The following is a 22620-nucleotide window of genomic DNA, read 5'->3' on the forward strand; positions in this document are numbered from 1 at the left end:
CTGCTGAACTGCTCTCCAAGTACACAAAAATACAAGCAAGACTTTTAAATTAACTGGATTGATGCACTATATTCCTAGTTTTGTATGAATTTGGTATCTGAAATATCACTGTTCTGAGACAGCCAATAGAACTTGGAAACTATTCAGCCAGCCTCCAGTTTGAGCGCACAGAAAACCAGAAGCACAGCTTAAAAATACTGGCAGAAACAAACACACTCTGCTTTTTTTTTCCCCCCCAACCTCTGATACAGTGACATCCACACACCTACCTGGTTTGCACAGTGCTGGGGCAGCAGCTGGAGCATTTGTTCTTCCATATGTCCCTGCTGACTCGGCAGGATTCTCTCCCCACCCTGTACCACTGCTGGGGGGCTTCCCCCAGGCTGAAGTGCCATTATCAACTGCAGCAGAAGGGGATGAGGGCTCTCCCCAAGAAGCTTCAGTCTTGGTGTGGACAGTAGGCATTTCTCCCCAGCCTGCTGAAGCAAGGGGAAGCAGAGAAGAACAGTAATGAGAGGGAAGGTTTCTTTTGTCAATAATATTAACGCCTTTGTCTACAAAGAGCATGAACCAGTAAGTACACAGTAACTCTATAACACATATATAAAAAAATCCCTTTGATTTGGTCTGCAAAGTCTTTTCTTAATTGAATACTAATTCCAAGTTGTCAGGACAGAAAGTGTTTTTTGGCATAGCCAGGAGCAGTCAGGCTGCCAGGCAAGCACCAGAGCTGGTCCCAAGGGAGCAGCTGCTTCTAACTTCTCAGAGCAGACCCAACAGGTCTCAGGGAACACACACAGCAGTGTGAGCAGTCAGGAAACCAGGACCCAAACTGGAGTTGGGCCTTGTTTCACTGAAAGATTTTAAGCTATGTTAACTTAACTATCTACAAATTATCCAATCTCTTTTCTCATACTCCACAAGATAATTTGTTTGCTATAGTTTTCAATGTAGGCTTATGTAACATCTCTTAAAGCTTTTATTACAGCTTATGGCTGATGGTGCTCCCCAAGTACCCCTTCAGCACTGAGGGTCTGCATTAGAATAAATACAATACTTAGAGATGTAGGCAAGACTGCAATTGGAATCTACAGTGAAACGTGCCAGGAATGGCCGCAGAGCTTCTGAGTCTAAAGAGCAACACTGATCAACACAGAAAAAGCATAAATTGAATTTTAAATGACCACTAGCTCTTCAAAAAAGTTCTTCTCTCAAAAGACACATCTGGCTCATAGATGCCCGAGTTCAAGGTACTTTTTAAAAATATACAAAAGCACCAGACACATGAAAGGCCAGTGAACACAGTTTTACATATACCGAATAGTAACCTGTTTTTTCTATAATTATCACAAAAAGCTTTACATTACATGACAACTGAGATTTCAAGGTACTGCAGAATTCAGACTACTTAGAACTTCAACTGTTGATTAGGCTGCTAATTCAGGAACTTGTCCTCTTTTCACTGGAGATTAATATTAGTAACTTCAGGTATTTTATACCCTGCCAAGCCCGTAACTTCCAGGAGCTCACAACATGAAAACAGATCTGGAAGTATAAAACTTGGGTTTGCTAATATGCATTGCTACTGTTTTTAACAGATTTTCATAATTTAAGGACTAGATGCCTGCTTTGGTGCAGCACTATTCCTTTTTTTCTCAGTGTTATTTGTAAAAATACCCCAGAAATGTTTTCAGCACAAACAGACACCTAGAGTAGGTACAAAATGGTAAGGATATCACAAAAGAACTTTAAGAGTACCTTGAAATATATTAATCCAACTAAGCAACAGAGTTACACAGAGCAACAAGTCTAGCAGATTTCTTGCTAGACTTCTTTGCAGAATTTACTGATTCCAACAGAATTTCTGTTACTAGAAACTGCTGACAACAAACACCACCAACACTGGCTGGGAATGAAAAAAATTCCTTTCAATTAGATGGGCTCGTGTCTGTTCACCACTGCAGTGTGACCACATTGCATCTTTATTTTAGGCTCTATTTCTTAAAGCAGCTGCAGTTCTCTCAGATACTGATAAAAAGTGTATAAGACATTAAAAAATCCAAACGAAGCCTATATGTTCAGGACATGTAGCTTAATAAAGCTCCTTCACTACCAGCAAGATTGTGTTTCAAAACGTAGAACTGAAACAACACCAAAGTTCCATGTCATGAAATTGATTTCCACTTGAAACAGAAATCCTGTGTTCTGAGCTCTTTCAAAGTATGTCTAAATTTCTAGTTATTTTAAACTGTGTACAGACAACAAACTGGCAGACACAGAGGTTCCACTAAACACAACTTCATTGGTGTTGTACTAAAATACTTATTCGAGCTTTCTGCTTGTATCTTTGAGCCAACTTTATTTCAGGAACACTTTATTTGTATTTCTGCCTCACTGCTCAGAAGGCAACCTTGTCAGGCAACTGCATGTATTTAATCATATTGGCATCTAAAAAAGATTAACTGCAGGCAAATGAAACAGAAAACAAAACATCTCTAAAGCACCAACTAGAATACAGATACAAACAGACAGAGTGCAGAATACTAATGTTTCCCTGGGTTCATATGAACTATACTGGAAATTCCAAGTAATGAAATTTGTAAAATCCACCTTAAAACACAACTTATATATTGAAAAGATAAAAGTCTGCTAGGCTGTAGAGTAAAAACCTCACAAGAACTGGTCCTTCTGTTGCTCTTTACTATAAATGCAACAACATTGATTCAAGTCCACAGATGTGCAATGTCCAAGTTATTTTGAGTTAAGTGCTTTAAATGCGCTGAGCAGTCAATAATGCGGGATTACAAATAATGAGGGAGCCAACCTTTACTAAAACATCATACTTGCTAACACAGGAAAGCAGATAAAATGCATCAACTAAAAGGTTTCAAAACTGTCTTAACAGATGAAATTAAGTGCAGGAAATCAGTATATAAAACCTGAAGGCTGAAGAAATAACTCGTACACTGTAAAAATTAACCTGGACATAAATTCCCGAGTATTTTTCCTCTCTGTGGTAAGTACCTGGCTGGATTAACGTTACTATCTATGTGCTGCCTTTTTACATCTCCACACTACTCTTATTTCAGGAACTTAAAAATATAAAGGAAGCTACATTTTTGCAAGACATTTACTTTGTGTTCTTCAGGAGTCCCTTTTTTGACCCAGGTTTTTCCTAGATTTTCGAAATAACTCCGTATGTTGGTACTTTTAACAGCCACAGGTAGAATAAGAGTTCAAAGAGTCTGTGTAGTCCAGCAGCCTGCTTGGTGGTATTTTACAGCACTATTAAATATCTCACAATAAAGGCTGCTCACAAATGATGTTACAGTGGGTGGAATAAACATCTGAAGCTACATCTAAGTTGCTCTACAGAGCTGTTTGGAAGGAAAACATCATCACAGTGGTCTCAAAATCTCAAAAATGGTCAAAAATTCTGTTCAGAGAAAATGTACTGTTTTCTTTCTGAAAATGATATGTAGGCAGGCTTTCCTGAGAAAAGGATCCATGCCTTAAACTAACAGATCTGCACTGATGTTTTCCTGCAACAGAGTAAGCTTTTTTAAAGAGTCCTTTTGTTAGCAAGTGAGCTTTTAATACTGGAGTTTTTAATCACTGTTAGAATTGCAAGAAACAAAAATACCACAGTGTGTCAATAACATGGACACATTGGCAGAGCTTTGTTTTATTGAAATAAAAACATAATTAACATTGGGCCTCAGCCAACAGGAAATCCTCAAGGGAAAGTGAAATGTTAACTAAGCTGTGGCAGGATGCAGTTGTTTTCCCTCAAAATAAACCTATAGCCATTTGGATGGCAGAAACTGTTTTCCTTGAAGTTGTTTGGTCTGTGATAAATATCTACAATACAGACAAACAAAGATATTGGAACCTTATGTAGGTGAGAAATAAAATTAGGTAGAAAAATGAGATTGTTTACTCAATAGTTACTACTTAAGTCTGCTAATAATAGAATATAAAGCTTTAGAGGAATGCATGTGCATAAAAGGGAGGGTTATTTACATATATATACACGCATGGGTCACCTGTAACCCTTAACCTTTCAAGTCTTCATTTTCTAAAATGTATTGCAGTTCATGTGGTGGAGCTCTGTTCCTCTTGTATTGCTCAGCATTAGAGAAGCTCTTATTTGGCTTTCAAGCAATGAAATTAACCTTGTGTGAAAGAAAATAGAGGGCAGATTTCTCAGCATCACCTGGCTGTCCCCAGAAATTGGCTATTAAGAGCTGAGGACCCACAACAGGATTTTAGGAGCATGCTAAAGGAGTTTAAAACTGGTGTGGTGTCAAATTCACTCTGCTGAAACTTAGAGGTAAGGAAGACATATCACTTAGATCCTCTGTTTCACAGAAATTATGTGCTATGAATGACACATAAATTGCCACTGAGACAACAGGACTGAATTATAACAAGAATATAGATGTTCAGAGCTTTCAGAATTTAGAACTGCTTCAGATCTTTGAAACTTAAGCTCTTTATCCTCTAGACTGTAAATTTTGACCTACAATCTCCATAGGGAAGCCTATGTTATCACTGGTTGTTCCTTTGCTCAGCTGGAGGATGGGTGATTGGAACCCTGCCAGTCTTGACCTACCCAACAGGAACAGGAAAGCATCAAGCCCACTCCTCAGTGTTTGGAGGAAGGATCTGATGCTGTTTAGGATCCAAAAATCTCTTTTAATCAACCCTGTCTGCAAAACCTTTCCTCACTTCTTATTCCCCTTGTATCAAGAGATGAAAATTTACTCTAAATCAAAACCACTAGCTTTCTGCTTGTCTTTTTAAACAGCTCACCCATGGTGTGGAAGAAAACTCCTGTAACTAGAAAGGACTCTGTTTATCACATTACCTACCCTTCCCTCCCCCCAGAAGAAATGAAACTTAATATTATGCATTTTTATCAGTGTGTACCAGCAGCTGCTTCACATCAATAACTTATAAATTTAGAATTAAAAGAATTTTCAGAACTTCTGGGGGTGGGCGACAACTTGAATAATAAGACTGTAACTTGGCCTCCATTTCTAAAAGATATTATAAACTTGAAACCCCAAAGGGACTGCTGCTCCTCTGTGAACAGCTACACTTGAGCTGCACAGCGAAATTCAAATTACAGAATCGTAGCATGGTCTGAGTTGCAGAGGACCTTAAAGATCATCCAGTTCCAACCCCCTGCATGGGCAGGGACACCTCCCCCTAGACCAGATTGCTCCAAGCCCCATCCAACCTGCCCTTCAACACTTCCAGGGATGGGGCAGCCACAGCTTCCCTGAGCAACCTGTTCCAGCATTTCATCACCCTCACTCACATTAAAGAATTTCCTCCTAATATCTAACCTAAATCTCCCCTCAACTGCTTTGCTTTCTGGATGCCTGCGCCATCTCAGCTACACCAGACCTCCCTACTAATAAAGGAACAGAATCCAGGGTTCCTTCTTCATTATATTCCCTGAAAACAAAGCACCACCATGACCCATGCAGAAGACAAAATGCCAGTGGTAACAAGCGGTTCAAGTCTTGTACGATTTTAGATGAGCACTTAACCTGAGCCCTATGGCACAGCCTCAAATGACACAATCATGCTTTGCATGGAAATGTTGCAGGTGAAATTTTGCTGTGGATTACAGGATTCTTGACTCCCTCGCTGCAGAGATTGGAAAGGCATAGCCAACAACAGGGAACTGGAGTAGGAAAAATAAGGCTGAACAGCATGACAACAAAACTGTAAGCCCCTGACTGTGTCATAGCAAAGCTGCTCATTACTTGCATCTCATCTTTCAGCTGTCCCAGATGGGACATGATTTGTAGATGTTTAAAGTCTGTGTAAATTTCCACAAAGACCAACAGGATATTGCTCTACAGCTGCTCTGTGCTACACACAGTTAAAAATAGGTCTCCTGCACTTTGAATGGGGAAGCTAATAAGGTCATTTCAAATGACATTTTTTGCTCTCTCTATCCAAGATAAGCACCAGACTGGCCCTGCTCAGGCACAGGCAAAAGTGAAAATGTGCATAATAAAGACGCAGGGATCTGCTTCCATCTGCAAGTTCAGCAATAATCCTTCAAAATGTTTCCATGTATGGCCTTAATATCTGTACCTGTGTATACAACTGTAAACATTTTTAAGCATAAATACACAAAAAAACCCCTAATGTATGCCTTCAATAACTTGATCTACACTTTAATCGTATTTTGTACTGTCTTCAGTATGACTCAGTTTTCCTCTTTCATGCCATCTCAAGTATATTCTAAGAGTTGGTTTTGCTTCAGTATCTTAGAATCTTCCTAATGAACATTTCTGCAAGATGCACAACACTGTCATTTTAACCTCATCACGTGGTAGCTGGAGTGGATGGTTACAAATTAATAAGCAGTTCTCTGACTGAATAAACAGATCACTTCAAAGAAACCCTTCCTTTGCTACCATCTATTCTCCAGAGAAATCACTGGAGATCAACACCAGTTTTGAAATTCCATTTGCCAAATCGGCAGGATTCATAACAGTTACGTTTTCCTCTGCAAGGACTTAAGATTATTTGAACAGCATTAACAAGAAATTGCTGGATATGAACAGTTCCAGAAGCACAGATGTAAACATCCAAAAATCAGCTTAATGAAAGTTAACCCCTCCAAAATTCCTCACCAAAACCAAACAAAAACCTTCTTCCATGATACCACCACTGCAATTAAAAAAATGAATTGCCAGTTCCATGGGTAAAGTTTTGGATTAAACATGGATTAAATGAGTTTAAGGTAAATTAATGATACACCACATATGTTAGACTGACCAAGTACAAACCTGTTTGAGGATTTCTCTTCCTGGAGCACATCATTTTATTAAAACAGACACTCTCAACTGTTAAAATATTTGACCAGAGTAGGGAACACGAGACTATTTTTACACAGACATTACAGTAAGTTTGAATTATTACAAAACATCAAGGAGAAAAAATGATGGAAATAAGAGAAGTAGAACAAATCCCACTTGGAGGAAAACACAGTTAAAAAGTTAATATTTAGCCATGACCAAGATGAAACAAAACCTTGGAGAGAAAAATCAGATGAAGAATTTCAAAGAGTATTCCAAGATTAGATTTATTTTGAGAAGTCTGTGGTCATGATGTAGAGCAGGGCTGCTACTAACTTTTATTTCAATCCTTCCCCCCTAACCATTTTTCTCATTTTTCCCCATTTTTACTCCTTGTGGCCTATCTACAACAGTACTCAATTTGATTACAAAAAATTTTAGATGGTTAAAAACTTGACTTTGGAACACAGCTGAAGTTAGAGTAACTTTTCCCAGCCACCCTGAATATTAACATCTTTAACCAATCCAGCTTTACGAGAATCACATGAAACTCCAAGATACTACTCGTGCTCAAGACCTGAAGTATGGAAGAGAACCATTTCTTTATAAAAGGCAACAAACAGAAGACAGAGTCAGTAACAGCCTAGATTCATGCAATTGTTAAAAAACATCTGTTGCCAAGAGATACGGCTTGCAAAAAAGAAACAGATGCATAGTGTCTCAACAAGAACAAAGGCTGAGCAATGGTAACAGAAGACAAGAGAAAAAAGGTTAGCAAAAAGACCTCAAACTCTCCAATGGCTGAATTAAAAGAAAATGCAAAGTAAGCACGGAAGACCTGAAGAAATAAAACACTTCAACAACCTCAGGATCTATTGCATTTTTTACCAGGCATTGTTTCAAGCCTTTCTTACATTCACTGGAACTAGGAAGGGTGTGCACCAGGTTGCAGTGGTTCTGTCCTCGAGTCAAGCAGTTAGCACTGCTTCAGAGTAAAAAACCAAACTTACTCTATGATACAAAATCAGGATTCTGTCCTTACTGTGTAACTACACACTGATGAGGCCAGACAGCATTCAGTAATCAGCAGTGCTGTAAAAGTATCTTATAAAACTATTTTCATACCTGGACCAAGCAGCGGGGACCGGTTCGGCTGGGCACTTGACTGGTGCGACGGCTGAGGTTCAACCATATTTGTGTTGATAATGGTGCTAGTGGTGGTGGTATTGGTTGTGGTACTGCTCTGAATGATAGGATTATTTCTATCCCACATGTTTACAGTCTTGTTGTTGTTGTAATTTGGGTCGCCCCAAGCTGAGGTACCATCATCGATTTCCATCTTGCGGCGAATGGAGGGTGGGGATGGCTCTTCCCAGCCAGTTGCCTCACAGTTCTCTTTTTGTTTGGCTGGCACTGGCCCACCAACCCACCCTGACCCCGTCTGTTTTACAGAAGCAGCTCCGCCCCAGTTACTCACGTTGTTGTCCTGGGGTTTATTAGCCCAATTTTGCTGGGGGCTTGGCTTTAAAGATTCCCCCCAACTTGTACCTGTATTAGCCTTGCTGTTTGTGCCATTTCCCCACCCACTGGTCCCAGACCTTGTGGAATCATTCCAGCCAGACCCCGATCTATTGTCAGAATCCCATCCAGATCCATTCTTCTTCCCATCACCCAAGTGTCCAGGAACAGATGATGAATCTGTCCAATCTCCACCTCCTGAAGTCCAGCTTGAATTTGATTTCTGTCCATCTCCCCAGTTTTGAGATTTGGGTTTCTGAGGTTCACCCCAGGTAGGTGATTTGTCCTCCTGGTTTGCGGTCCCACTCCAAGCGTGGCCGCTTTTGGCAGCAGCAGCATTATTAACAGTAGTAGAGCTTGCTGACTCTCCCCATCCCCCTGGGCCATTTGGTGCTTTGTTGTTATTGTCTCCCCAACCTGTATTTGTTGGAACAGCTGCCGGTGGAGAGTTGACCCACCCAGATACTGAAGAGGTATTTGTACTGTTCATGATGGACCCATCGTTCTTCCCCCCTGAGTTTGAAGATTGAGTAGCTGCACAACCCCAGGCCTCTGTTCCATTGTCATTCTTTCGTTCAGACCTTGGGGACTCTTCAAATTCCCAGGCAGTGTTTTGCTTTACAGGGGTTTGTCCCCACCCCGTATTGGACAGGACCCTGGGGTCAAGGTCATTTCTTGGCAACTGAACTTGCCCTTGGTCTATCATCCCTTTGTCTCTCCTCCTGCCCTCTCCAGCCCCCTCCCTCCCAGTACTGCCTTCATTTTGACTTCCACCGCTGTCATTACTTCCTTCACTAGCTGTGGTGCCAGATGCAGCAGTTTTGGCCCAAGAGTTCATTTGTTCATTGCCCTGCTGCATGGCAGGATTCGGACTGGCAACACTCGAGCTATCCCACCCTGTTGATCCTTTCCCATTGATGTCGCTGTTGGAATGCTGGTTTGGGGGCTTGCCCCATTCCCCGTTCACACCATTACTGGTGTTACGGTTGGGGTGGCCCCAAGCTCCAGAATGCATACTACCAACACCACTGCTGCCACCACCCCTGCCCCATGCTAGTACCCCAGGACCAGAAGGAGGTCCTGAATCCCAAGCATTTGCTCCGTTTCCTTCCTTTTGCGCAGCACTGCTGGATCCGTTTTGTTTAGCACTTAATGCTGAGTTCACAGTGTCTCCATTCCCCTGACTGAACCCAGAATTGCTGTTTCCTGTGGCAGGATTACCTGGGGACATCCCCCACACTGAACTGCCCATTCCTTCACCACTGCCCCCACTGACTTGAGAAACTGATGTTCCATTAGCACCAGGAAGGCCTTGCAGGTGGGGCGGGATGATGGCCCCCATACCAACAGCCATCCCCCAGTTCGGCAGTCCATTCGTCTGCATTGCATTGATAGGGTTTGGTGAAGAGTTCATGGGGTTAGTGTTATTTGGTCCATCAGTGTTAAGGTTCTGAGGTTGTACGCTGAAAGACACATTCTGAGAAGTGGACGTTTGTGGTTCTGTGCTCTCTTGCGGCAGCAAGTTTCCCCAAGCACCCAAAGTGCTTGTTGGGTTCCCATTCTGGTTGCCCATGTTCTGACCTATGGCACTGACTGGACTGCAAATACTGGAAGGGTTGCCTGCTCCCACAGTTCCTTCATGTCCGAGTACAGGCCAGGCAGCTGGATTGGCATTAGGGTTAAGGTTAAGATTAATGCCAGCATTCGAGTTGGAAGCACCCCAGCAGTTCTGACTTCTACCATCTCCCATCATGTTGTCCATCTTTCCATCCCCACCACTGGCAGAGCAGTGACCTAGGCCAGAGCCAGAGCCTGCAGCCACCCCCCACGCTCTGGCCGAGTTGCCGTTACCGTTTGCTCCACCAGCTCCAAGGGCACTCTGGTTAGAAGTGCTTTGGACGAGTGCTCCGTTGGCGCCATTATTGCCATTAGTTTTCTTTGTATGTCCAGTGAAGTTGCCTTGGGCACTCCCTGTAGCCATGCTACTGTTCTCTGAGCCACAGTTGGAGGCAGAGTCAGTGTCTGTAGTACATTCTGAGGCAGACTCAGTCTCAGCTCCGGTAATGGAAGGCCACGCTTCCTTGTCAGTCCTGTCTATTATCACTTTATCCCAGCTGCAGTTGCCTTCACTCCTGAAAGCTGGCTGCTGTCCCCAGTGGGAATTCTCATAATGGTCTCCCAATCCACTGTGGCTGAGATCTGAAAGGATTTAACAAGGTTAAAAATTAGTCCACTGTTCAAGCACTGCAAAAGCCCTCTATTAAACGCTATTTTACACTGCTAGTCACAACACTGCATTCTGCTAACACTTAGAGTACATTCTGTAACATAATACAGCAATTTTCCTCTCTAGAATAAAACACAACGGTCATATTTAGTTTTGGGGTTTTTTTTTGTTTTGCTTTTTTTAATCTGGAAAGCTCTCTATTAAAATAATGGAGTTATTCCATTTTAGAAAAGAGCAATGCAAGTGTTTTGAATCCCTAAGTAAACAAGTAAAAATAACAGGCAGGCAATAAAGGAGGACAGCAACTACACTCATCTGTGTGAAAAATCTGAAAAGCAGATTTGGAAAAAACACAAAAGATATTCTAAGCAGACTCTTCCCATTTATTTTTATTCAATTCTCGCTCTTCAGAGAAACACAAAGAACATCCAATTAAAAAAAAAAGTAGAAATGTCTGCCTGTCACTAGACATTACACACACACTCACATCATACTCAACACACTATATTCATCCTGCATTTACATTTTCAACCCTTTCTGTAAATGAAGGAGGAAATCTGGACAGACTCCTTTACTATTTGGTGTTAATTATACATTTAAACACCACTACTGGAATTTACACTCTAGCAGAGAATTTGGGCATTTCTAAATAGCAGACTCTTTTGTCAAGAAACTCATCTCTGAAAGGATTGATGTGTGGCTTAAACTTTCTTTTGCACTTGCACATACAGTCCAGTTTCCCCCTAAATCCATGAAAATCAATGCTATATTGTACAAATAGCCAGAAGACACCCTTTTCAGAGCACCACCCACATCAAACACAAATATTAATCCAAAACAATAAACAAAAGCTCTTGAGCATCTATCTAACTGCTTGCTGGGGTACAAAGTAAAATTGGAAGACAACACTTCTCATGCTAAGTTTTTTGCATGACCTCGCCATCCCACTTGCTCTCTACAAGATTTCTAGTACAGATTACTCCTTTTAATTTCTTTTGATACAAACTTCATAATAAGCAGCTCAGTCTGATCCTAGGGATATGTATTAGTGACCACCTGCAGAAGAGTTCCTCTTAACTGGTTTTCTAAATAGGGAGAAAATTTCAGATACCTAAGTTAGGAATTTTGCTGAAAATCTGCACATTACCTTTTTTTCATTATTTTAATAAAAATAATGTTTTGTGGGGAAGACAGATGCAACAAACCTCCCAAATAAGCTGTTAAAAGTGGATGCCTAATACGTACTTAATTAAATCACAAATATTTTGGTGCGATTAGCTCCTCTAACTGCCTCCAATTACAGGTGTTCTCATACTGCAGAAAATTGTTCCAGGAATAAAAAAAGCTCTCTCTCTGACATAGTCTTCTTATTCACACATATCACCTGTAGCTTTTCAAGGAAGAAGGGGGGTGATTACTTGGTTGCCTCATGAAAACTCATCAGGATAAGAGAAAGAACACACTAAACCAGGACAAATTCCACCTTGTCTTTTTTTTTTTCCTTCCCAATTTAAACAAACTTAAACAAAAATGTGAATGCTAGAGAAAAGGAAAAGCAGTCTTAGCTCATCACTTATCTTTTCATGATGCCAGGAAAAGCCTACCATTTCACAGGAAGAGCAAAAAATTGACATGTACACAACAAATCCAAAAAAAGCATGTGAAAGGAGCCACTCAGGTTTACCTGGATTCTCCCCTCTACATGCAATGGCTGGAAAGGAAGAAAGCATCAGGTTGTTCCTGGATAAAGCTGACAGGTCACATTGCAGAGCTGAGAAGGAAGGTTGAAAATTTACCTGACAATTTGTGTTTGCTGTACAGGTGTTAGAGACCAGAATCCCAGATTAGACATGAGAGGTGAAAGAAAGCCTGTGAAATTACTTTAAAAGGGTCAACAAGGTCAGAAAAATGAGCCAAGCAGCATCCTCTGCAGAGCAGAAATGAACAAAGGAAAAAAGCGGCAGCAGGCCAGGCCAGGAGATAAGAAGTTGAGGCAACCAAAACATCAGATAAGAGGAGTTCTGTGAGATTCTTCTCAACACTGTGGGCGGTGAGATTCGACACTACTATTCAGAGATGACAGAAAGATTTTAAAGTGGCTTAAAACACACTGTTCCAACAAAAAGGACTTGTCAAAACCAAAACTGAAGCCACCTGTGGGAGAACGATGGTGCTGCCTATGGCCAGCGAGTGTGTCTGTGCAGGGCAGGTTTAAGGATTAAGAGCCCAGCACAAGGTGTCTCAAAACTCACAAAAATGGCACTATCAAGATGAGATGAAAGTGAGCTGCTTGTTCGATCATTCTTTTTTTATTCTTCTCTCCTGCAAAGATGGTGTTAAACCAATTCTCAAGTTTGAGAGTGCTTGGGGGACAGAAAGTAAAGAAAAAGGGGTGTGAATGGAAGAGGATGAAACAGTTTAGAAAGATTCCTGAGAATAGGGAGCAAAATGGTTCTTTAAATAAGACACCAGGATTTTGAAGAGCAGTCAAAGAAACAAGAAGAAAAAAAAAAATTATGAAGGGGAAGAAACATGAGGACCAAGAAATAATCATGTCAGAAGTAGAAAATAGCAGCTCCTTTTACTGAGGTGGAGATTATTCCCCCAATGACAAGCACAGACTAACCAGAAAGTGGTTACTTTGTCAGGGATTTTTTTATTTTTTTTTAAGGTGACATAAAATAATCAAGGCCCCCCTGGAGCAGCAGTGCACCTGTGCTGTGCCTTCCCTGCTCTGGAGCCAGGGGGATCACACTGGTACCTCTCACAAAAAAAGAAGAGCAAAAACAGACATGTAATAACTTCACAGGTCCAAATAATTACTGAAACAATTGGTTCTAACACCAAAGGCTGCTGCTCTAAAACTTAAACAGGATAGATAAAGAGAATGAAGAAAGTTCACAATACAAACAGAAAGCTGCAAAACCTGTGACTTTGCTGCGGGACAAACATAACAGTTTGAGTACAGAACTGATGCTGAACAGAGGACTTTTTACACTCTTGTCTCTGGAAGCAGATAACCAAGATATTTTTCATTTCCTCTAGATTAAAAGAAATTAATTCCATAATCAAATAACCAAAGAGTAGCACAGTCTTACTTAATTGATAGGAATTTAAGTATTTGGGGAAAACAATGAAAGCAATTAAATTAAGAAAATTTTAATTTGGTTGTGTTATTTTAAACACAGAAACTTTCCTCCAACTTTCTAGGAAACCAACTCTTCACAAAAAATGCCAATATTTTCTTTTCAAAGCTGTTAAAGACTGAAAGGGTAAACACATTTTAAAAATTACTTCTTAAGAATCAGTTGCCCTTTATTTATGCAAAGGTCAGAAATAAAGCACTGCAGCTCACTAGAAGCATTTCTACCCTTCCACTGTGACATGAGCAAGGATTTTAAGCAAAACATCAGGAACAGGAACCACTGGTATTTTGTGGTAGCAAATCTTAGTGTTGGTAGACTGCAAAGTGAAACTGATTTTAAATTAATATTTTGAGTTTTAAAACCTTAATTACGCATCTTTTAAAAAATACAGTTCCCTTGATTAACAACATTTCTTCAGCAATCAGGAAAGTTAATCTGAGAATAGCTTAAATGGGTTTTAAACTAGTGTACCACTTCTGTTAAATTGCAATCCTACATGCCACCTGAAAAAGGCACAGCTCTGATCAGTGTTCGCAATAAACATGAGCAGTAATTTTTTAGTAATATACTTAGTGGGGTAGGAGGAGATTGCTGCTGTTACTATATACTATATACCTCACCAACTTCAATTTAGTACTTACTAAAAATGGAGAACTGTTTTGGCTGTGTTTGATAATGAATATGAAAAATTAGTTATAAAATAAGTTTAAGTTTTAAGTTTTATGACAAAGTATGAGTGAAAAGTGAGAAGCTGTTGCATGCAATTCCTAGGAGAGCAAAACACTCTGCCTGCACAAGCAGTTCACCCAAACCTTCAATCCTCTTCTGAAAATGTCATTTACAATAATATATTTCATTTTTATTCTGCTGAGTTAAAAGCAAGTATCTTCAGAATTTCATTACTGTAATTAGTTAAAATGCTGAGCAGTACAACTATGCATCTTCAACTGTAACACTCAGTTGATTTAGGAACCAAAGCATGGAGAGGGTGCAAAATGGCAAAGCCTGGGAGAAACTTTTAATGACAACCACATTATTAATAAATTTTGCTCATCCAATTTTAAATCAGATACAACAGTGATTCTCCCTCTTTCTACTATTTTTCAATTCATGTTAGTAACAACCACTATTGGCTCATCCTGTCGAGCCCACAGGATTGATTACAGACAGTGGGGTTGTTTGCTTTGACGTGCAGAAGAAGGAAAAATCCCAAAGGCCACTGACACTCCTACTGGGAATTTTACTTGTCACACAAAGGTTAGTGACTGAGTAAGAAGGCAAGAAAAAATAATTACTTTATTTCCCCAGAAAAAACAGTTTTCATTTCAACATGAGCAGATCTTTAAAAGACTACATATTAATTTTTTCTAAATGGGTTAAACAGGCACCGCCAGAAAACATTTTAAGTGCTAGATCAAATGTAGGCTAATTTCACAAGAGAAAAAGAAAAGATGAGACAAACATCTATTCTGAAGAACAAAATATAATTAAGTAGAAAATCTGGGAACTGTAGTGCTAATATTTTAGGTTACCTGTTCCACACAGCTCTATGCACAAGCTGTCTGAGGACAAATTTGAGAACTGTCACCTATTTGAAGTCAGTTACAAAGCTAACTTACAAGAAGTCTCACAGATGTTACAAAGCTGAAATTCTGCATAGCACACATAATGTAGAAAGACAGAAAGAAATGGAAGCATCGAAAAAAAGCAGCTTTATTTATTTTAAACCTAAACCACAGCTAAATACCACAGAGGGAAAGCCTGTCAGCCTGTTTTTATTTTCTGCACGACGACATTAAAATGTAGTTCCTTTCCTCTGATGCTGAAAGCTTTTAAATGCATTAAGAAAGCAAGCAAAAATAAACATTTTTTTCACTTTTAGTAGAGATTCCACTAAACGCTACCTCTCCAAAACAAAAGCAGCAGTAGAAAACACCAAATAACTGCATTTCCCTGCTCAGTGCAACGTATCTTTTGCAAGCAGCTCGCTGCGAAGACGCCATTTTATCAAACCTGAAATGCAGCCAAGAGCTCAGGACGCTGCTGCTTGCTCTCTGAAATGTTATGTAATAAATTGATTTAACAGAAGCAGATGCTATTTTCTCAGGGTTAGGGTTGCTTTCTCTCCCTCTCTCTCTCTCTCTTTTTTTTTTGGCTCTAAAAAGGGCTGATGGGTAATAAAATACCTGAAGAAAGGAGCCGCCCAACCATCCTAGGAGACGCTACATTGTGTGCAGAGCTGTTTCTACTCCTGCATCTACGTTCTCCAGGGCTCCCGGCTTCAATATGTCGGCTGTGTACAGTGTGAGCCTCATCCTGTAGAGCTGCCAAGAAAATCTCTCCCTGCAAGCGTGCGCCCAGACAACCTGCAAGCTCGGCCGGGCCTCGGCTGCACTGGCTATGGAAATGCCCTTTCCACGCACAGCCCTCCTCCCCCTTCCCCTCGCTCTGCTCCTTAACTCTAGGTGAAGGTATCAACGGAGTAGGATCTTTAAGCTTTGATTATCTAATTGCAGCTGACACTAAACCGATCTTCCTTCCTCTTTAAATTCTTTCAACTGTCACAAAACATTTTCACTTCAGGACCCAGCTACAATTAGCACCCTAGCTGCTTTTCTCCCGCTTTTGAAAGTCAGCCAAGAGAAGACGTGGGTGCTGCCGACTGCCTGCACGGGCAGCAGCTCCTGCCTGGCGTCCTCCCTGCCTGCCCCAACCCCAGATCCTACCCCACATCCCCCTGCCTGCTCCTGCCTCCCCCAACACCAGATCCTACCCCACATCCCCCTGCCTGCCCCAACCCTAGGCTCCTGCCTCCTGCCCCATGTCCCTCTGCCTTCCCCCAGCCCGAGCTCCTGCCCCACGTCCCTATGCTGCCTGCCCCAACACCAGCTCCTGCCTCCTGCCCCACATCCCCCTGCCTGCTCCTGCCTCCTCTGCCTTCCCCCAGCCCCAGCTCCTGCCCCAGCACCAGCAACTCCCAAGGGCAGAATCGAACAGTCCCAGCTGTATTTTGGCAGGCTGCCAAGCTCGTAATGACTTCCCTGCCTCTATCTGAAAAAAGATCTAAAGTGGTAAACATGAGAGCGTATTAATCAAAGGAGCTGTTGTTTATCAACGCAGAGAGCTGCCCTCAACAACACAGCCCCGTATCAGGGTGCTCTCTGCCTCCTGCACAAACAGGCACCATCTTTTAAGCACGGCAGGCTGGAAAGCACTGGGTCTCTTTAAGACATATGAACACACAGAGTGTGAACAGAAGGGAGAAGGGGGGGGCGGGACAGATGACAGATTCACATTTTCAGGACCTAAATATCATCAGAAATTCTGAGAACACACACAGAGAACTTTTACCAATGAATATATAAGAATCTCAGCAGATAATTTACACACAAACATCCAGTATGCCTAATACGCTCCTATACAATTATTTCCCCATCTCACTTCCTTGTTCTTCCTCCTCCTCCTGTCTGCCCCAAATACATATTAATTACGCAGTAAACGGAGCACGTTTTAAATTTGCTGTTTTGATTCTTGTCAGGTGCTCAGCTGAGCAGTTTCACCCTTCTGCACTGGATTGCACACAACTGATGGCTCTTTAAAGGTTTGGCTGCATTCTCAGAATTGCTGCCACTTCACTACCAAAGCACAATTGCTGCTGCTATTCTTGGCTCAAGAACTGTTCTACTAAAGTACTCCTGAAAACTGTTGGTTTCCTTCTGAAGACATTTATTCTCTCTTTCTTTGCAATGGTCTCTGCATGCTAGATGGGTTTAACCTCCTTTTAAACGGCAAGATGAATGAAAATCAAATCTGTTTGGTTTTGTTTCCATTCACAAACCTATTTCAAATGCAAATAGGAACTAAGCTTGACAGTGAATTTTGCAATAACTGTAAAATCAAAGTATTGTTGTGGTTATATTCCTTTATATCAGCTATACATAATTGATGTTTTTATTAAAATGGTATCTCCAAAATGGAAGATTTCTATTTTTCTGATTAACGTTTTAAGCTTCCTGAAATAGACTCCAATGTACAGAGGCAGGTACTGATAAAGGGCACCTCATCCAAGGGACCGTGGTTCCCAGACAGGGTCTGTAGGAAGGCCATGCAGAATCCCCAAGAACAGTTAGTCAATGTTCAGGGGCAAAATAAAGCACAGCTTCCATTCCAGCCTGTGCTGGAGGATGAGTGGCTGTTCCCTTCCAAATGTTCCATCTTGTAGCAACCTCGACAGGGCACGAGTGATAAATTTGTTAAATCCTTATAGATACCTAATGACTAAAGAAGAGGATTTGAGAGGTCACGTAGACCGCTCACCTGATCTAAGGAACTATTCCTAAGGGACATTTGCCCAACCCAGCAAGGAAGTCCTCCAGCAGCAGAGACTGCGCATTCCCAAGTGCTCTATCTCACTTCTTAAGATAGCTTTCATACAGGCACATTTTGCCTCATGTCCAACCTTTATCTTTCTGTTGAAATTTAAGCCCATTATATTTCTTATCTGATCCATCACAGGCATACAGAACATATCTTTTTCTTCCCTGCAGCAGGCATTTAGGTATTTCTGCATTTCTAATTTCAGTCTTTCTTTGACTTGGCAGCTCCAGTTCCTTCACCCTTTGCAAGGCCTGTTTTCAAGATTTCTGTTGTATTCCTCTGCTCTTCTTCCAGCTGGTGCACTTCTTTCCCCAAACTGGATTCAATATTCAGAGGCCTTACCAGAAGTGGCTCATGAAAAGCAGTATCATTTATTTCCCTCAGTATGCCTGTCTTCTGCAACCATTAATCAGATGTACCCTGTGACCAACTCTAGATCCATTTTTGCAATGTTATACTCACATATTTTTGTACAGAGCTGTTCTGGTCAAAATAAAGAACCTTTCCGTTTTCTTTATTTCTTATTCAATGACACAGTTTTCTCAGCATTATTCTATTTTGTAATTTTGTCTTACAGTTGCCTTCTCCAGTTTAACATCATTAAGAACTTTAAGGAAGGCTGTTGTTTGTAGCCAAAAGAGTGATGCAAATATCAGAGTACAAACTTGCCCTCTCACTCAAAAGGTTCTCATTTTGCCAATAAGGACTGACAGCGCCTCCCTGTCTACAGCTTCCTGAACAGCTATGACACTTCTTGCAGTAGTTTCATCTTATACTTCCCACTTATTTACACCACCACACACCCATCATGAGAAAATCTTCCCAGGCACTAACAAAGGCTGCACAAACTCAACTTCTAGGACATGGTTTTCCCTCCCACTTCACAGTACCTGCTGCACTGCTGACAGGGAATTACTCTCATTTGGCATTACCTGCTCTCCACAAACCCATTTTGCCTCTGTTTTTCTCTCTTGCACAGTTGTAAATGCAAAAAAACTGCTGCTTTGGGGTTTTTTTCCAACGTAATTCTAGCAGATTACAAATCACTGATCTGTGATCACCCAGTTTCTCCTTTCTCACCTTTTAAAACCAGTTGTTTTATTTTCTGTTTTATAGTTCTCACACTGAAAGAATGCTGGTGGACCACACTACTCCAACCCATCCAAAATGCAGTCTTACTACAAATTTCATCACTTCTGGACAGTTTTAAATACTCTATTTCCTTTAAGTTCTCCAACTCACTGTAGCTTTATTCTTAGCCAATAATTAGTTTACATATAAAGGGAAAAGCATTTAAAGTATCCTTGATGCCATCTAGCAATAGTTCTCCCTGTTGAACATCACATAAGTTCCCTTGGCCCTTCTTTCACTAATAGACTTAGGAAAAAGTCTGGTTTTTGTTTCCTAAAAGCTACAGACATATTTCTTATATATTTGTTCCTTTTAGCTCCGTAACTGTTTCCTGAGCTGTACAAATTCACTTTCTGACAATTTTCACATACCATTGCTCCCTTTCTGCTCTTCCCAAGGACTACACTCTTACTTCCCAGTCACTTTGACCTTGAGAAGTTGCTTTCTACCTTTTCATTCTCCACTGTCAGATAGGTCCTGCTACTTGGTCTCTTCACAGGCTTTGTCAGAAAACTGCCATCTGCACATTTTAACAACTTGCCAGACTCTGTCTCCAGACCTTTTTCCCCTCCAGACAACTGGGCAGTTGATGTATCTGGCTATCACTAGAGCACAGCAGCCTACACTGAAGCTCAAGGTAAGATGCAGGTTTAATGCATCAAAGCAAAAGGAGTGGCCTTTGAGACATGATGTTTTTACACAGCCCCACTCTTTGAAAAAAGTGAGGACAGCAAAACTGTAAAGGCACCTCAGTTATTTATCCTTTTACAGATTTCTATTTTCCTTCTCTCGGTGAAAAATTCTAATCACTGTCAAATAGATTTGAAGCAGCAGATTTATTTTTCACACTCTGCAGCCTGATGTCAGATAACACACACAATACAGAAAAATTCATTCCAAAGATTAGTTTGCTGATGAGTTTTTACCATCATTTTTCATTCACAATGCCCATATTTGTGCTACAGAGCGGTTGCTACTTCTCTATGTATATTCAAACCACTATATGGAATTTCTGAACATTTACATGGGAGACAAAACCCTCTACTAGCTGAGATGCACTCCTCACAGACTCTCCCATTACTGCATTTCAGAAAACATTCCTCACTCAGGGGGACATCCAAAGAGTACCTACTGGCTAGATCCCATCACCACATTAGCTGCTCCATATTTGACTTTACACAATGTTTTTTTTTAACTCCTTTTGTCTAAATATATGCCTGTCATTTGTGCCCTTTGGTAACACTGCCTGCTTTCCTGAGATATGTACGAGACATCAAGAAATTCCCAATGTTAAACAATGCCCTGGAGAAAATATAAGAAACCTACTGGAACTGGTCGTCGAGGGGAGCTGTGGCTGCCTCATTCCTGCAAGTATTGAAGGGCAGGTTGGATGGGGCTTGGAGCAACCTGGGCTGGTGGGAGGTGTCCCTGCCCAGGCAGGGCATGGGACTGGATGATCTTTAAGGTCCCTTCCAACCCAAACCATTCTATGATTGTATGATAACAACCACTCATGTGGACTCTGGTGGTACATGGACACTCCTCTGCAACACTAATTCAGTGAGACTACTGGCAAAAGACTTAATCAGAACAAAATACTGATAATGTCCCTATTTTTAAAACAAATGGCATCACATCAAATTGGACCCCACTAGCAGGAAATCTTTCATTGTAGAAACCTTGTGTATAGTGATGAGCTATACGGTGAACTGCTCTGCAAATCATGGCCAACACCTGGTCAAGTGATGCAAAAACAGAAATCTGTTGGGAGTTTTACTGCACTTGAAGCATCATCTGTTTGCTACATATAATTATCTTCCTCAGAGGCAGCAGAAACAGCCAATAGTTGTGTTTACAAAAGAAACATCATCATGCTCATTCCTGCAGTCAAGATCAACAGCCATGATAGAACAATTAACATTTCTCAGGTACTAAGTAGAACACTTTAAAATGTGCATTTGCTACAGAAAGTGTGGAATGATATAGACAGAAGGTTTCCAAGTAAGGTGAATAAATATACGTGATCTAATCCTCACTTTCTACTTTACAGTGTGTTCAGTGTTTTAACCATTACATAAGAAAACCACTGCTTATGGAGGATACAGAATAAATCAATTTCTCAAGTTTTTGATCTTTAACTTTCCAACTAAAAGCAAAACCACGGTGATGTTTTGCCAACAAAGCCATGGTGCTAGTGGAATTACAGACTACAAGCCCAAAGAGATAAAAATTCAGCAAATCGATTCCACTGGGGCAGTTTTCACATGTGTTTTATTAGTTAAAAACCAGCCTGTTTGCCGCGCCTCCAGGAAATGAAGTTCCATCTTCCTTCAGACTTCTGAAATGAGACTTCATCCATGTGCTACAGACCCACTTTTGCATATGCATGCCTTCCTACCTACAGCCATCACACAGGACAGCCAGCTCAGCTGGGTAATGGTTCCAACATGCATTTACCCTGAGGGTTACTACTACTTTACTAGATCTGGTGACACAAATCAAAGCTTATCTGTGTGCTCCAATTGTACCAACTGGTTTTAGGAGAGATATTCTTTCTCCCTAAAACTTTTTTCCTAATTTGACTTTACAACTGTATAAAATCACTCTATGAGGAGGAACTCTGAAGTAACCCACAACTAAAGGACTGGATGTTTGAAATGAGTGTTGTCAGACATTATTTTAACAGTAAGCAATGAATATGCAAACTGCAGCTCAAGAAATCTTGGAACTTGAAATGAAACTTCGAGCTTCATAGAAAAGTTCAGCACAGAATCTGGCACCAACCTACAGCAGGACAATAAATCTCTGGAACTGCTGTCAAATTCTCACTTCCCAGAAAACATGAGACAGAACAAATTAAAAGTGTGACTCTTCAGCCTCCACGATGTTTGAGTGTTTTCCCATTTTGACTGCTGCAGGAATTACTTGCTTTCGTTTCTTTTGAGACTTTGTAAATACACATTAAGGATCCATTCCACAAAATACTCTACTGGCCAATACAAGAGAAATGCAGAAGTTTCACCCTGCAGCACACGGTCCATTTCTTCTGAGCCAATGGATGTTGGTTCCATGTTGCTGAATTGCAGAAAAGTGAAAAGCATCTTCAAGGTAAACTGATACTTTCTTCTGATCTTTGTTCTTATAATCATCAGACACACAGTGGTCGCCCAGAGACTCTTACACAAACTTCGTAATTTGTAAAGAAACAAAGAAGGATATATTAATTGCTATTTTTAATCTCCCATGGTAGCTTCCAGAAATTACTTTAATTCTTTTAGATCACATGGCAAAAAGATCATGCATTAATGCCTCACACCTTAAAGAAGTTAACTATTCACTGTGTTTATCTGATTTAGTAGACAAAGTGGGGTGGGAAAGGATAAAAAGCTCCATC

The 22620-nt window shown here is 40.8% G+C and overlaps 1 protein-coding gene across 2 annotated transcripts in view; it reads right to left on the reverse strand.

Moving 5' to 3' along the window:
* Window positions 1-10326, reverse strand: part of TNRC6C (trinucleotide repeat containing 6C) — a 37049-nt gene extending 26723 nt beyond the window's left edge. Inside the window, exons 1-3 of one of the 2 annotated variants that reach the window (XM_010007149.1) lie at window positions 7953-10326; window positions 7372-7377; window positions 270-479 (exon numbers count right to left, since the gene is read on the reverse strand). In XM_010007149.1, coding sequence (XP_010005451.1) covers window positions 270-479; window positions 7372-7377; window positions 7953-10326 — 2590 coding nt within the window. Of the gene's footprint in view, window positions 1-269; window positions 480-4415; window positions 4420-7371; window positions 7378-7941 lie in introns of both variants that reach the window. The other variant, XM_010007156.1, reaches the window with a different exon arrangement.
* Window positions 10327-22620: the final 12294 nt, after the last annotated feature.

This window comes from Chaetura pelagica, unplaced genomic scaffold, assembly GCF_000747805.2.
Source record: "Chaetura pelagica isolate M959 unplaced genomic scaffold, ChaPel_1.0 scaffold180, whole genome shotgun sequence".
Lineage (NCBI taxonomy): Eukaryota > Metazoa > Chordata > Aves > Apodiformes > Apodidae > Chaetura > Chaetura pelagica.